General features: G+C 39.7%; 1 protein-coding gene across 1 annotated transcript in view; it reads right to left on the bottom strand.

Moving 5' to 3' along the window:
• enpp2 (ectonucleotide pyrophosphatase/phosphodiesterase 2) overlaps nucleotides 1-15,524 on the bottom strand; it is a 50,423-nt gene continuing 34,899 nt past the window's right edge. Inside the window, exons 20-25 of the mRNA XM_054780973.1 lie at nucleotides 14,870-15,009; nucleotides 11,763-11,892; nucleotides 10,998-11,075; nucleotides 9,078-9,210; nucleotides 5,253-5,406; nucleotides 1-5,175 (exon numbers count right to left, since the gene is read on the bottom strand). Of these exons, the coding sequence (XP_054636948.1) occupies nucleotides 5,005-5,175; nucleotides 5,253-5,406; nucleotides 9,078-9,210; nucleotides 10,998-11,075; nucleotides 11,763-11,892; nucleotides 14,870-15,009 (806 nt within the window). The 3' untranslated portion in view covers nucleotides 1-5,004. The remainder of the gene's footprint in view (nucleotides 5,176-5,252; nucleotides 5,407-9,077; nucleotides 9,211-10,997; nucleotides 11,076-11,762; nucleotides 11,893-14,869; nucleotides 15,010-15,524) is intronic.

Genomic DNA, 15,524 nt, shown 5'->3' on the forward strand with positions numbered 1-15,524 from the left:
TTCATTTAAATTTATTTCCATCATGTAAGGAAAAAAAATACTCTGATGTTTAACATTGAACATAGAAACATATTGAACATTGAATATATTCAAAAAGGAGGGGGAAGAAACACTTGTTTAAATCCACCCTCTCTCCAAAAGTCATTCATACACCGTTTCCATCTACATGTAAAACATAAAATACGCTACAATTACTGTATTACAACATCGTTTATATCAGAGGTGGGAGAAAGTCAGTGGTTTGCACGTCTCACATCTTTAATCCCAAGTCTCAAGTAAAGATGTGCAAGTCTAAATCAAGTCCAAAGTCACAGGCTTTAAATTTTCTAGTACTTACTAGAAGTACTAGACACTTAGAGGGTCAATGACATGATTTATCAACTTGGCTTAAATATGCTATTGTTTGTAATCAATGGTAATGGTAATGGTTTAATTCATTTTGAACATGCATACAAGTTACACGGGCCGCACGGTGGCTGAGTGGTTAGCACACAGTCACACAGGCCACACAGTCAGGAAATGGGGAAGATCTGGGTTCGAATCTCCGCTGGGCATCTCTATGTGGAGTTTGCATTGTTGTCCTCGTGCGTGCATGGGATTTCTCGGGTACTCCGGTTTCCTCCCACATTCCAAAAACATGCATGTTAGGTTAATTGGAGACTCTAAATTGTCCATAGGTATGAATGTGAGTGGGAATGATTGTTTGTCTATATGTGCCCTGCCATTGGCTGGCGCCTATTCCAGGGTGTACCCCGCCACTCGCTCGAAGTCAACTGGGATAGACTCCAGCATACCCCGCGACCCTAATGAGGATAAGCGGCATAGAAAATGGATGGATGGATACAAGTTACACTGGAGTACATCACATAGTACAATTCACAGTTCCACATGTCCAAAAATGACATGTTCTACATTGTTTGTTTTTTGAAAGGGAACAGTAAATTTGCAAAAATTACATATATAGTTCATGGTCACTGTATATATAGTTCACTCGTCACTGTCACGCCTGGCGTAGACACCAGCTTTACATTTTGGGTTCAGGTTATTATTTGTGGCTTATTTCCTTTCCCTTGTTAATTTTTCTGCTTTTGTGTCATCACAAAGACCCAGGTGATCTCTAGTTGGGCGGAGCTACAGAACAGGCACAGCTGTGCCTCATTGTCACTCCTTTTTAGCTCACCTGTGGCGACTGGATGGCACTCGGTGATTCCTCGTGGCAGAACCTCCAAGCCACGATCTGTGCTGCTGCCGTCGGCCATCCAGTCCTGCCTGGTTTTTCCCCACGGCTTTGTTTGTAGCTCCGCCTGACCAGCTTTGGTATTCCTTTCAGTCGCATATTTTTCCATTTTTCCGCGATGCCCTTTTCTTTCCATGGCATCGTAGTTTTTTGTTTCTGAACTGTTATGCAGTAGTATTAAAAAGACTCTTTCATTCACAACTGGTGTATGCCTCTGCATACTGGGATCCAGACAAGTGTCAGACAAATCCTCACAGTCACAATTTCTTGAAGTGATGTAAGCGGAGTAACACCTCTCAGCTACCCAAAAATAACGGTGTACGAGACAGAGGATGTTCACAGTGATTACTGTGAAGATTTGAGCGATGTGTCAATAGTTTTTAAGAAGAAAAGAAGGGAGAAACATGAAACAGACTTAAGCCTTAAGACATGGAGATGAAGATTGGTCGCCTTCACAACACAGAATGGTGAGTAAATTACTTTCTAGAGTTGCTTATACTTCAATTATTGTTTTTAAATTGGCTTATTAATGAGCATAAAGGCATCGTGATAGCCTGATTTATTAAATTTTTCCCTTGCACAGTAAACATATCACTGCGAAAAGATGTTCATATAACATGTACTGTATAATGCTTTGCAGCCTTGTCGCTATGGTAAAGTAGTGTTTAGAATACAATACATGATTTACTCTGTTTTGTGCCAACTTTGACGAAGTGGTCGTTCAAAATGCGTTTATACTGTACTTTGAAGCAAAATATTTCTTGTGAAGGTGTTCCTTCAAAGCACTCATCCATGATTCTCTCGTTCTCTGCACTTGCTTCGTTCATTTTTGTCGTAAAACTTCATGTTTTGGAAAAGAAAACAAACTTACAATATCACTCGGATATTGTCAACACCCAGCAGCAACATTTCAGCATGACAACTATTACGATGACAAATATACCCAACAATGTCGACGATCTCCCTCAAGAAGCGTTTGTTTACTCTGCTTAAGATGAGAGGTGTTAGTTCGTTGATGTCACTTCCATGACACTTTGCTGCGACGAGTTCATCATGACTGCCGCCATGAACTATAAATGTAATTTTTGCAAATGTACTCTCTTTCAAAAAACTAACAATGTACAACATAATTACAAACAATTTATAACATATTTAAGTAAAGTTGATAAATCATGTCAGTCACCCTTTGAGTATTTACCAACCAGAATACTTTACAGTCGTAATATGCAAATGCAGATTCAATTATCCTCGGTAGCAGGTTGACACATCTCGGTGAGATGCATTTAATGACCCGGATTCTGTGGGAAAATATGTTGTCTTGCTGGAAATGACACGATAACGATCACGTTGAATACTTTGAATTGGGACACATTTTACTCAAGACACTCAATGAAAATGTCACTTATTTTCAAGTCATATGACTAAAATCCGAGTTAAGTCCAGAGTCATTAATGTCAAAGTCCAAGTCAAGTTGCAAGTCTTTGATCAAGTCGACTCCAAAGTAATCAAAATTGCAACCACAATTGCAAGTCCACACCTCTGGTTTATATACTGTACATTTGCACCTTCACAGCTTTACAGGTAGTTTCTTAGTTTTGTCACTTTACCAAAAATCATTCACATGCATCTTCATCTGCATTCATCATGCATCGTCTTCAGTCAGGCTTTTTGGTTTTTATCGGACTCATCCCAGGGAGTCACATGCTTCTGGAAGTCACACTTACCTGGGAAGAGCACATTGAAGAGGCTCATGAGCGAAAGAAGGCAAGATTTCAGGAGCTGGTTGAGATCTACAGGAGGGATGGATGGAGGAACTGCTGAAAGCCCATGGAGGTGGGTTGTAGAACAATCTCTACAGTGTACACTCTGGCTTCTTGGTGCCAAGAGAGGAAAGCCAGTGAAGCTGCACAAAGTGCTTGCAGGTGGATTTGGATCAGAAGAGGAACTAGCAAAGCAAAGCAAGCTGCCTGAACACAAACTGGGGACCAGTACTCCTCAGCTGGGTGACGGAGTCTAAAGAGCAATGACCCGTCTAAGTTGCAGATGTTTTCTTTTAAATGTGTGCTGTTTATCAGATTTTTTACATTTCAACATTTGAAATTGCAACAATGAAACATTTGTGTGAACTGCTCTTTTCCAAAGAATGGAAAGTACTTTTGTCATTTCTACAAATGGATGTGAACAGTACAGACAGTACAGTCTTTCCTGAAGTGTTTTTTGATATTTTTGAATACATCCATTCATTTTCTACTGCTAATCCTGCTCAGTGTTGTGGAGAGCTGGAGCCAATCCCAGCTCCCAGATCTTAGTTCCAGTGAAAAGAACTCTGAATGCTCCAGCATACAGCTACAAGGTCAGGCAAAATGATCTGACACATTTGTAGGTTAAATAAAAGGCAAATAAAGTAAAGAAACAAAAAAAGTGTTTTTATTTTCGAAAAGTACATATAATGCCATTTTTTTCATATAATGCCATTTTGCTTTGTTTCTTTATAATGCCATTGTTTTTCGTTTCTTTTTCAGTTGCTGCCATGAATTGGACTGGAAACGTTTATCAAAACAAACAAATCTGTAACTGCAACACAACGAGCGTTCCGTTTGCACTTCAATCTTGGCAGACATGATCCCGTACCAGCTCGAAACACCATCTCGTTATGGGTTACCAACTTCAGAGCTGCTGGATCTGCATTGAATGTGTGGACAATAATGCATCCCATTTGACTGATTTAATTTTTGAAACAGAATGGCATTATATGTACTTTTGGAAAATAAAAACACTTTCTTGTTTCTTTACTTTATTTGCCTTTTATTTAACCTACAAATGTGTCAGATCATTTTGCCTGACCCTGTAGATTTTGGACAATGTCATACTACCAACTTTGTGGCAACAGTTTGGGGATGGCCAGTTCCTGTTCCGACACAAAGCAAGGTCCATAAAGAAAAAAAAAAAAGAACTCAACTGGCCTCTACCTCAATCTGATAAACACCTTTGGGATGAGTTAGAGCAAAGACTGCGAGCCAGGCCTTCTTGTCCAACATCAGTGTCTTCGTTCATTCATTTTCTGTGCTACTTGTCCTCACCAGGGTCATGGTGATATGTGTAAGGTATTCTTCCGGTGAGAGCCAGGGTACACCCTGAGCTAGATGCCAGCTAATCGCAGGCCACAAACAACCATTCACACTCAAATTCGTGGCTATGGACAATTTAGAGTCTCCAATTAACCTCCAAAACCCACGCATGCACATGGAGAACATGCAAACGCCACACAAAGATTCTCAAATGGAGATACGAACCCAGACCTTCCAGATCTCCTGACTCCTATTTTTTTCCTGGAAGAATGATCAGAAATTCAAATAAACACTCCTCAGTACTTGTGGAAGGCCTTGCAAGAAGAGTTCAAATGTTACATTTGTAAAGGATGGGCCATATTAAACCCTATAGGCTAAAGAATAGAACGTCACTTATGTGTCTATAGACTACTTTTAGCAATATAGTGTCTATAAATGAGTTAGAGGTTGTAGTTGTTTGTACTTTTTCCTTTCCTGTGTCTGATACACTTCCATTCCAGGACATTCAATGCAGTTGCTGATAATAATTATTCTGTCAAATCATCTGATTCATGATCATTTGCATGTTTTTCTTTGGAAAACAAGGACATTTGCAAATGATCCCAAACGTTTGAGTTGTAGTATATGTTGTAAAAAAAAAGACCAAAATGAATACCATATCCACGCCCTTCTGACCACAACTGAGAAAGAGTGTAAATGTTAGATCTCACTCTCATACGTGTGCATAAATGTTTTAAGTGAGAGTATGTCGGCATATCTCAGAGTGGTTCTGCGGTACAAGTCCAGACCTGTCAGAATTTCAACATCTCTGACCCGAGCTGTGTGCATCTTCATCAGGTCCTCCACCCAGGTAGACTCCGCATCTGATTTCTGGAGAGATACATTGATGAGTATGAGTGTCTTTTCTAATGACATTTGTTTGCGCTCGTAGAGTTTGCGGTGCTTACGTTGCAGCTTTCATCATTGTTGGCTTTGTGTGGCAAGATGAAGGCAGCACAGCTAAGAGGACCACCACATGAATCTGCAGCCTGTCTGAAGTCTAAGCAGCTGGTTAGAACCACAAAGAAGTGAGTTGGGATGAGGATGGAACCACGTGCATACCTGCAGTTAAAATCAGAAGAAGGTTCAGAAAACAACAAATTAAGGTTTGTTCCTTTTTGTAAAATATACTACCTGTGGAATATGTAGCAAGACGGAATACATGTATGCCAATGAAAGGGTATCAGGTAGAACTGTGAGGATGTAAGGAGCAGAAGGAAGATAGAGGAGTTGAAATACTTAGGGTCACACATTCAGAGCAATGGCGAAAAGAGGTGAAGAAGCGATTGCAGGCAGGGCAGAGTGCATGCAAAAGAGTGGCAGGATTCCTTTTGTGACAAGAGTATCAGCAGTAACCTACCTAACCTAACCAACCTAACATTTGGTACATAGCCTTGAGAATGATCAATTGATATTTTGTATGTTTGGTGAAGAAATATGGCTGCTGTCGACCAAAACTCTTTAACCAGCTCTCAACTGATCATAGAACTTGTTACTTATGTTCAAAGTGTATTACCAACACAACAAAAACAACATTTGTACTCGCTGGTAAAGGCCTCGAGGGTTTTCCATTGTGACAACCACCAGCCAACCAGCCAACCACGCGACACATGTACTGTATAGACAAACAAGCATTCACACCTATGCACAGTTTACACTATACAATGAACACAAATTTCATGTGTTTGGGAGGAAACCGGATTACCCAGAATGCAGTGACGACATGCAAACACCACACAGATATGTTCAAACAGCGATTCAAACCCTCAATCTCCTGACTGTAATGCCAACATGCTAACCACTCAATCACAATTTAGATGGTGGATTTAGATGAGGGGTCACGCATGATGATCCAAAAGAGTGAGCTTATTCCTCTGGAAGAAGTCCTTTATGAAGTGCAGCGTTGTCCTGTTGAAAAATCCAGTTATTACCACACAGACGAGGGCCTTCAGTCATGAGGGATGTCCCCTGCAACATCTCCACATAGCCAGCTGCCGTTTGACCCCCCTGCACAACCTGAAGCTCCACTGTGCCATTGAAGGATCATGATGGCGCCCCCTCCACTGTGCCGTGTGGAAAACGTCTCAGCTGGGATCGCTTTGCCGTGACAGTGACGTTTGAAACCATCAGGACAGTAAAGCTTACATTTTTTCTCAGAGAATAAAACTTTCTTCCACCTTTCAATGTCCCTTGCTTGGTGCGCTGTGCAAATGTCAAAAGGGCAATTTTGTGGCCTTGAAGGAGACAAGGCCTTTGAAGATGATTTTTCATTTTAAAAGCCTTCTCTCACAGATGCTGTCTGATGGTTATTGGACTGCACTTGGCTCAACTGTAGTAACAACCTTCATTTGGGCTAAGAAGCATCCCGTGTCTTGACGGCCAGCAAAGGGGATCCTCCGGCTCAGGGTCAGTTACATTTTTTTTGGGCCTACCACTTGACTTTTTGTTCGATAACCCACAGCAGCTTTTTTACCTTTGCGATCAACAGTGCAAAATGTACATTCTCATATATATATATATATATATATATATATATATATATATATATATATATATATATATATATATATGTGCATGGCTCAGATCAAAGGTACCCAAGTGTTACATTTTGGGTAAAATTTCAAACTCGTGGATAGACCTTGGTAATGTTATCAACACAAACTTCAAACATTGCAAAACACACACCCAACATACCAGAGCTCGAGACATATTCCATTTCCCATAGCAACCCTCCGAAGTTCACTCTTTCTTAAATGTAATGTACATAACTCTGTTTTTTTCGCCGCTTCGTGCACGTACATACAGTAACTAGAACACGAACGGCTACTACGAGAGGTCAAAACAAGGGCTGTCAAAACGAGTTACACTGCTCGATAAACACAAAATTTGTAACTCACTCGACGAAAAAAATCATTTCAAAGTGCATAAAGATCTTCTCCAATATATATAAAAATGAAAAAAATCTTACCTTAGATTTGACAATGGTTGTTAAACCGCCGATTGCTCGTCGAATTCAATGATACTGCTACTTCGAAATCGTGACTGAACGTACATAACGCTGACAGAAAATGGCGAAGACGACGACACATTCCCCTGCTGAACGCGTATTTGGCAAATAACCGGCGGAAGGATACAAGTTTTGTTTGGCCCGAGAAGCCACTTTTTATTTTCTAATTCAATATTTACTAGCAATACACAATTTACGCTGTGAGCTCGAAGTGTACGTACATAACGGTCCGGACACGAAATTTGGGTGTGTTAGACTTTTGTTCAAATAATCTTATTTTACTCTTTTATACACAAAAAATCATTTTTACAACATAGCCGTGCTAGCGCAAAATAAAAACATGAACAGGCTTCATTTATGGTTTGGTAAGCTTCCTCACTCTATAAACGTCAGAGTGATAGGGATAGTACACATTGTTAGAACAACAACTTCAAATACTTCTCAAGTGAAGTTGAAGACAGCAAAGGGTACCCTTGATCTGAGCCGTGCATATATATATATATATATATATATATATATATATATATATATATATATATATATATATATATATATATATACACAGTATATATACACATGTACATATACTGCTCAAAAAAATTTGAGGAACACTTTGAAAACACATCAGATCTAAACTGGGGGAAAAATGATCTTGAATATCTTTCCTGATAAGTGGGTGATGTATTAGTAACAAAATGATGCCACATAATTTGATAGAAATGAAAATGATCACCCTATAGAGGGGGGAAATCAAAGACACCCCAAAAATGAAAGTAAAAAAATGATGCAGCAGACTGGTCCATTTTGCCAAAATGTCATTGTAGCAACTCAAAATGCTTCTCTATAGTTTGTGTAGCCCCCACGTGCTTGTACGCATGCCTGACAACGTCGGGGCATGCTCCTAATGAGACTACGGAGGGTGTCCTGGGGGATCTCCTCCCAGATCTGGACCTTCAAGGACAAACGGGCTGGGACAAATCCCTGCTTGCATTAAACATTCAAAAACTCTGGGATTTCTAACTGTATATTATTTTTTGAATAAAATAAAGGCCAATATTTTCAAAATTGATATCCCTTTACATAAATTTTTATGTAGTTGTCATTGCAGTTGCATAACGAATCATTTACCACAAAGAGATTTACATCCCTACTTATTATAAGGGATGTCCGATATTGGCTTTTGCCGATAACAGATGTGCCGACATTGTTCAGCTCTCAATTTTTCCGATATCTGCCAATACTGATAACGACAACGATATGTGTAACATCTCATATCCTTTTCTTGAGTAAAATTGTTGTAAATAACAATACTCTTAAAAGAGTATTATTTATGTTTTGGTGCCTCACTGTTTCCCAAGTATATTAGTGCGTGTGTGAATGTATAAACAAGAGGCATTAACTTAAATTTTTTTGTAGAAAGGCGAAAGTAAGTACATTTATTTGTATTCACTTATGGCGCAGCCTTGCTACTGCCAATATGCCGGCGACGTTGACGTAAGGCTCAGCGCTCGAGCGTCTACGTGTATGGTTTTGATAACATCACTTCCTGTTTGAAATTATTTTCGATTAAATGTGATTAATTACGAGTTAACTGTGGACAGAATGTGATTAATCATGATATTATTTTAATAAATATTTAATGAAAAATATAAAATAAATATTTTAATTGATTGACAGCCCTAATTAATATATATACTAAAATATCAAAATATAAAATAACACTTACTCTTGAATCTTGTCAATAGAGTCCATGACACCGTCAGAGTCGTGATCAAATATAGGTCCAGTGAGAATATTCATCCCATTTCTTTCACTGGCATATTTTTTTAAAAGCACTCCCTGGAAATGAGCCCATATTCCTGACAACAAAAACATGAAAGAAGGGGTTACATGTGAATGGTGTGAGGATAAAGGTAAAGAAAGCAAGCAATGCATACTTTGAAAAGGACATAACACAAGGTCATAGCACATTTGTTCAGGAATATGTGTATACAGTACACTCTAGAAGTATTTCAACAGTAAGGTAAATTCTTTTATTTTTTATGTAGACTGAAAAAACAGGTTTGACATCAAAAGATCACTAGGAGACCAGAGAGCAACATTTCAGTAGCTATGTCCTATGACATTACTTATTCAACCGCTGAAGCGCTGAATAGCTATGCTTAGTTTCAGATTGGGTAGGATAGATTTTGCCTGTGAAGACTGTATTTAGAGGTGAAAACAATATGAAAACTGCTGTCTTTGGCTCTGAGAGAAGACTGAAAATGAATCAGAAGCATTGCACAAACCATGGTCATATCCACTACAACCATTTGGAATGTCCTGAAGAACAAAGAAAGCACTGGTATACTAAGTAACAAATGTGGAACAGGTAGATCAAAGAAAGCATCATCAGCAAATGATGAGAAAAACACGGTGAGAGATGTAAAGAACTGTAGAGGGCAGCAGTGAAGGTATCACAATGGCTACACCAGAAGATGCAAATCATTAGCAGGAAGAATAGGAAGGGCCAGGCTGGAATTTGCTGTTAAGTATACAGATGAGCCTCAAAAATTAATCAGTCCATAAAACATGTGTGTCAGATTTTTTGAGGCTCATCTCTGTACCTTTTTGGTAAATTCTAGTCTGACAAAAGGTGCTGCTATCTTCTAAGTTGTGCATCCGAGCCACATGTAAATACTAGGGATGGGAATCTATGGTCTCGATACGCCTTACATCTCGATTCACTAGCAATGATCCGATACATCTAAGATACCTCTTCATCAATTGGCGTTTCGATTAGATACGATTTACCTCCTGATCACAATGCATCATGATTCAAATATGCCTTCTTAAAAATGTATTTTTTGTTCATTCATTGATTAAAAATGAATGAAGCAATTTGAAGTTTACTTATTTATTAACAAAACCTTTTTACATGAGGGTCTTAGACAAAAATAAATCGAATATTAACAAAAGATTTTATATATTTTAGGCCTTGTACAAAAATAAACCTTTCCTCATGAGGCCTTCCATGATGCTGAGAATTATAAAACTGAAACAGATCCGCAGTATTTGCTCTCCTAACAGTATAACTACACTGTAACATTTTTTCAAGTAGGATATAAAAACAAAGGATGTCCAAGATGTACAGTTAATGCAGTGCTTCTCAAATAGTGCAGAATGCCAACATGTATGAATTTGTCGTACTCTGCATGCAATTTGACTCTTAAATACACTTGGGTGCTTCACTGCATGGTCACTTTATGTTGTTACGTATGTGGTCCTCCCCACAATCCTTTTCACTGACTAAAAGGAAGTTATAAAATGCAATTTGGGTAATTATTTGCTTTAAAAATGTTTTTTCAAAATATTGTACATCAAAACCAAATTTAATCAATACAAGGTAAATTCCGATGCACCTTGAATTTGACCCCTAAATGTAGAGATTTTACATTGCTCTACCGATGCATTCACATCGCACATGCGCGTGTCTGCGGCTCAATGTGAATCGGTGAATCTTCACATTCCAAGTAAATACGTTGGGAAAAAAAAGCTGCAATGCTCTCATATTCATCTTTTGATGCCAAACCAGCAAAAATAACGGAATTGGCCTCACTGTCGCAATACTTCTGCAGGACACTGTATACTGAAGAAAGCTTCTTACTCTTGAACGCAGGATACATGGGAACAGTGTTGGTTATGAACACAGCTTCATATTTTCTCCTCATGTCTGTGGATAATTCTGTCAGCATAGAACATGAAATTGTGATCCAAATGCCATCATTTGAAATTATGTTTTAAATTTCATCTCTTCATACCGAGTAACAAGAAAATAAATATCATTCATTCATTTTGTGTGCCGCTTAATCCTCATTTAGGTCGCAGGGTTATGCTGGAGCCTATCCCAGCTGACTGTGGGCGAGAGGAACCCTGGATTGGTCACCAGCCAATCGCAGGGCACATATAGACAGACATCATTCACACTCACATTCATACCTATGGACAATTTAGAGCCGCCAGTTAACCTGACATGCATTATTTTGGAATGTGGAGGAAACCGGGGTACTCAGAGAAAACCTATTCATGCACGGGAAGAACATGCTAACTTCAGAGATGCCCAATGGAGAGTCGAATCCAGATCTTGCAGATCTCCTGACTGTGTGGCCAACATGCGAACCACTAAGCCACCATGCGGCCCGTGAAATAAAATACATATATCAAGAAAAATGTTGATTTTGTATGTCTTTTTCTAGCAAAATGATGCTGGGCTTAAGAGGTTAAATATCAGGTTGCATTCATGTTAGCAACCATCAATTAAATTTGGTCTGTGATGTTAGCAGTTTTGTTTTTCTCACATCTTATTTCAGGAAACTTTTTTTTTTAGTAGCAAGTATTGTAATAATTATATTAGACCAATAAGAATACATACGTGGTGGGTATAGGAAGGCGTAGGTGATGTGTTTGTCTGCCTTGTACTTGCTACAAGACTGGCTGAAAGCTGCTGGGACTCTGGCATCTGGTCGTATACATTTCATCTCCGGCAACGCAGACACTTCTACCTGTATGGTTGTACACACACTGTTCACATTTTGCATATTTTCACATATGAAAAACATCTCCATGTTCCTCTATTCAACCAATATTTATGTATTATTATCATGGCCACCTTAGATGCAGAAGCAATTTCAAATGTCACCACTTTCAACAAAAGGATAAATGAACAACAGATAGCCTTTACAAAGATGAAGGAAAAAAGTTGGATTGCGAGCTGTCATTGGCAATCTTTGGGGGGTTTTTTCTCAACGAGTTATTTTCTCACACTAGACAGTATACAAATCACAGGTATCGGCACACAGTTTTGTAATTATGATCATTATCTGTGGTCAAGAAATGAATAGTCCCAAAACTATGACATCAATGTGGAGCTCAATCAGTAAACATCTGTTCCTTCTCATAGGACGTCCGAAAAGTCACAACAAACATGTACTGATTTCAGCAGGCATGATTGACACATTTATGGCAGGTGAGTGAGGAGGCATGATTGACATTATCACGGCATGTGGGTGAGCAGACATGATTGATACATTGACGGCAGGTAAGTGAGGAGGTGATTGACATTCACTGCAGGTGAGTAAGGAGACCTGATTGATACATTGACGCCCAGGTGAGTGAGCAGACATGATTGGCACATTGACGGCAGGTGAGTGAGGAGACATGATTGGCATTTTCACAGCAGATGAATGAGCAGACATGATTGATGCATTCACGGCAGGTGAGTAAGGAGGTAATTGAGACATTGATGGCAGGTGAGTGAGGAGATTCGCAGCAGGTGAGTGAGGAGACATGATTTGATACATTCAAGGCAGGTGAGTGAGGTGACTGACAGATTCACAGCAGGTGAGTAAGGAGGTAATTGAGACATTGATGGCAGGTGAGTGAGGATTCGCAGCAGGTGGGTGAGGAGACATGATTTGATACATTCACGGCAGGTGAGTAAGGAGACATGCTTGATACATTCACGGCAGGTTAATGAGCAGACATGATTGACACTCGATTTACACTTTCACGACATATGAGTGAGCAGACATTGGTCCATTCACAGCGGGTGAGAGGAGCTTCAGGGCAGGTGAGTTAGGAGAAATGATTGACACAGAACAGGTGACTGAGGAAACCTGATTGATAGATTCACAGCAGGTGAGTGAGGAGGTGACTGACACACTCCGACCAACAGTGCAGAAGAGTGAGCAATTAGGAGAGGGGCAGAGAGTGACAGTGAACAGTGAAATAATGTAATGGCCAAATAAGTCCATCGCTGCGTCGAGATGGCCATAAGCGTGTCACTTCTATGACTCAGCTGTCATTATGTGAATAGACACGAACATTTACAGGCTATCCTGTTTTTGTGGGTCCTATGGGATTGAGTTTTATGGTTGATTGCTTTCGTTGACGGGTTTGAGGGAGTGCGGAGTGTTTCATATATTTAGGTTGGGGGGAGGGAGTGTCTGATGCGGGATTAATTTGGTGCAATTAAACTGCCGTATTGCAGGCAATTGAGTATTTTTGTTGTTCCTTTCTTCCAGCTAATATCTGGTCCTCCTGCGACCTCAATTATTTGCGTTGTAGCGTGCTATGTCCTCCCACTACACTTTCAACCAGTGCACGTGTGAACATTTCAAGGCAGAGATAAGAGTCACCCTCTCCTGTCTGCCCTCCAAAACGTTCAAGATATTTCAAGTTATTTGCAAGGTGTGATGGAAAAAGTCACTTCTTGTGCAAAGGAACCATCATCTACTGACTACTGAGTTTTGGACTATTTAGGTACTTTTCTTGACCATAGATCTTAATTATAATAACAGAACTGGGTGCTGACACAGTCGACTTGAAAACTGACTGGCATGAGGAAAAAACACGATTGCCACTAATTATTAGCAAGACAACACGTTACCCGTTGCTAACGGCTAGGCCTGTCACAAAAATAGATAAATCAATTCATCGAACGCTAAAAAAAAAAAATCGATAAACTGACATGTGCATGTATGCCTGTTTGCGTGTCTGCTCCTCTCTCTGTGCCACACAGGCTGGATGACAAGAGAATTCACTCTGCATCTGTCTGTGCATATTGCTTCTATAGTGGAATGAATGGAGAGAGTGGGCTCTCATCTCATTCAGCCTCTTTGTGGAGGCAGGGCTACTACCTACTGCCCTACTACCCTAGCAGCAGTTAGCTTCGTGAGCCAGCATACACATGAATGATGGCACAAAAGCGAGTCTTTACGGCAAATGCCACAGCCACAGTGTGGGAATATTTTGGTTTTAAACAGAGTGAACACGGTGAGCGCATGAATACCGACGACCGGCACAGACAGTTTTCTCAACTGGGAAAAAAAACTATCGATGGAGGTGCTCGGGCAGCGAAGCCTTCATCCTGACAGTCAGCGCTTATTGAGGCGTTTGGTCAGCAAATATAAACAAAACAGTGCAAAATGGGGCACACTCAGACAATGTCGCTGGCAGCATTACAAAAACATACATACAGCTAATGTCTCATACAGGTACACCGAACACTATATGAGAGTACCATCTAGTGGTTCAAATGTGAATTACACCTCTCATGAAAATAATGAATGAAAAAAATGGTCTAAAAAATGCTGCCGATTGATTATCAACGATAATTTGCAGCACAATTATCAACCAGCAAAATTTGTTATTGTGACAGGTCTACAAACAGCTGAACTTCAGAGGCATTTGCTTGTATCTACTCCTGTTTGAATTCAATTGTAAATTGTCCTTGAGACTCCTATACTAATTTCACAGCTCTATAAACTTTTACAGGTCCCAACACACCCTGAAACTGGGGGAGTGAGGACCAACGTGTGTGTTGGATCTTCTCTGACATTTCAGCATACAACAATAATTTCACAGTTTGAGGATGATCAGTTGAAATTCTGGCTGGCGGAACCAAATTGTTTTTTTAAATGTAGATAAATTTTGCATAGCAATCAAACTATAATGTCGTGATGTAAGAAAACACAGCACCTGCCGGCTAACGGTGTATGATGTCCACAGAGGCATTGCTAGATCCTTGCTGTAGCCACAGATGTAGTCGGCATGCTGCAAAATGGAATACTTGGTGTAGTACTGTACTGCAGGGCGACCGTATGGTAAATTCCTGCTGTCTAAAAGAGAGCAGAGGACAGGAACACAGCAACAGACCAGAATGTAACATATATATCAGGAGAACAACAAAATATATTGCAAAAAAAAAATCATAAATGGCTTCTCTGTTCCACGTGGCCGGTACTACATCTACAATCATTTTGCTTAAAATTTATAATTTTGCTTTGTATTGGTTAATAAGACCATACAGTGTTCCCTCGTTTATCCCGGGGGATAGGTTCCCAAAATAGCCCGCAATAAGTGAAATCCGCAAAGTAGACAACTTTACTTTTTTACAATTACAAGTATTATATGTTTTAAGGTTGAAAAACCCTTCACCATACACTTTATACACATTTCTCAGACAGGCATGAACATTTCTCACATTTCTCTGTTGTTTAAACACTGTCAAAGTTGAAACATTTGTTTGAATTGTAATGATCAACCTACGAGGTTGGACACAAGAAATGATTAAGTGACTCATGCATATTTCACTCCTCTGACCGTGCCTCTTCGTCCTGGCACCTTTCCACTG

Source organism: Dunckerocampus dactyliophorus, chromosome 7 (genome assembly GCF_027744805.1).
Source record: "Dunckerocampus dactyliophorus isolate RoL2022-P2 chromosome 7, RoL_Ddac_1.1, whole genome shotgun sequence".
NCBI lineage: Eukaryota > Metazoa > Chordata > Actinopteri > Syngnathiformes > Syngnathidae > Dunckerocampus > Dunckerocampus dactyliophorus.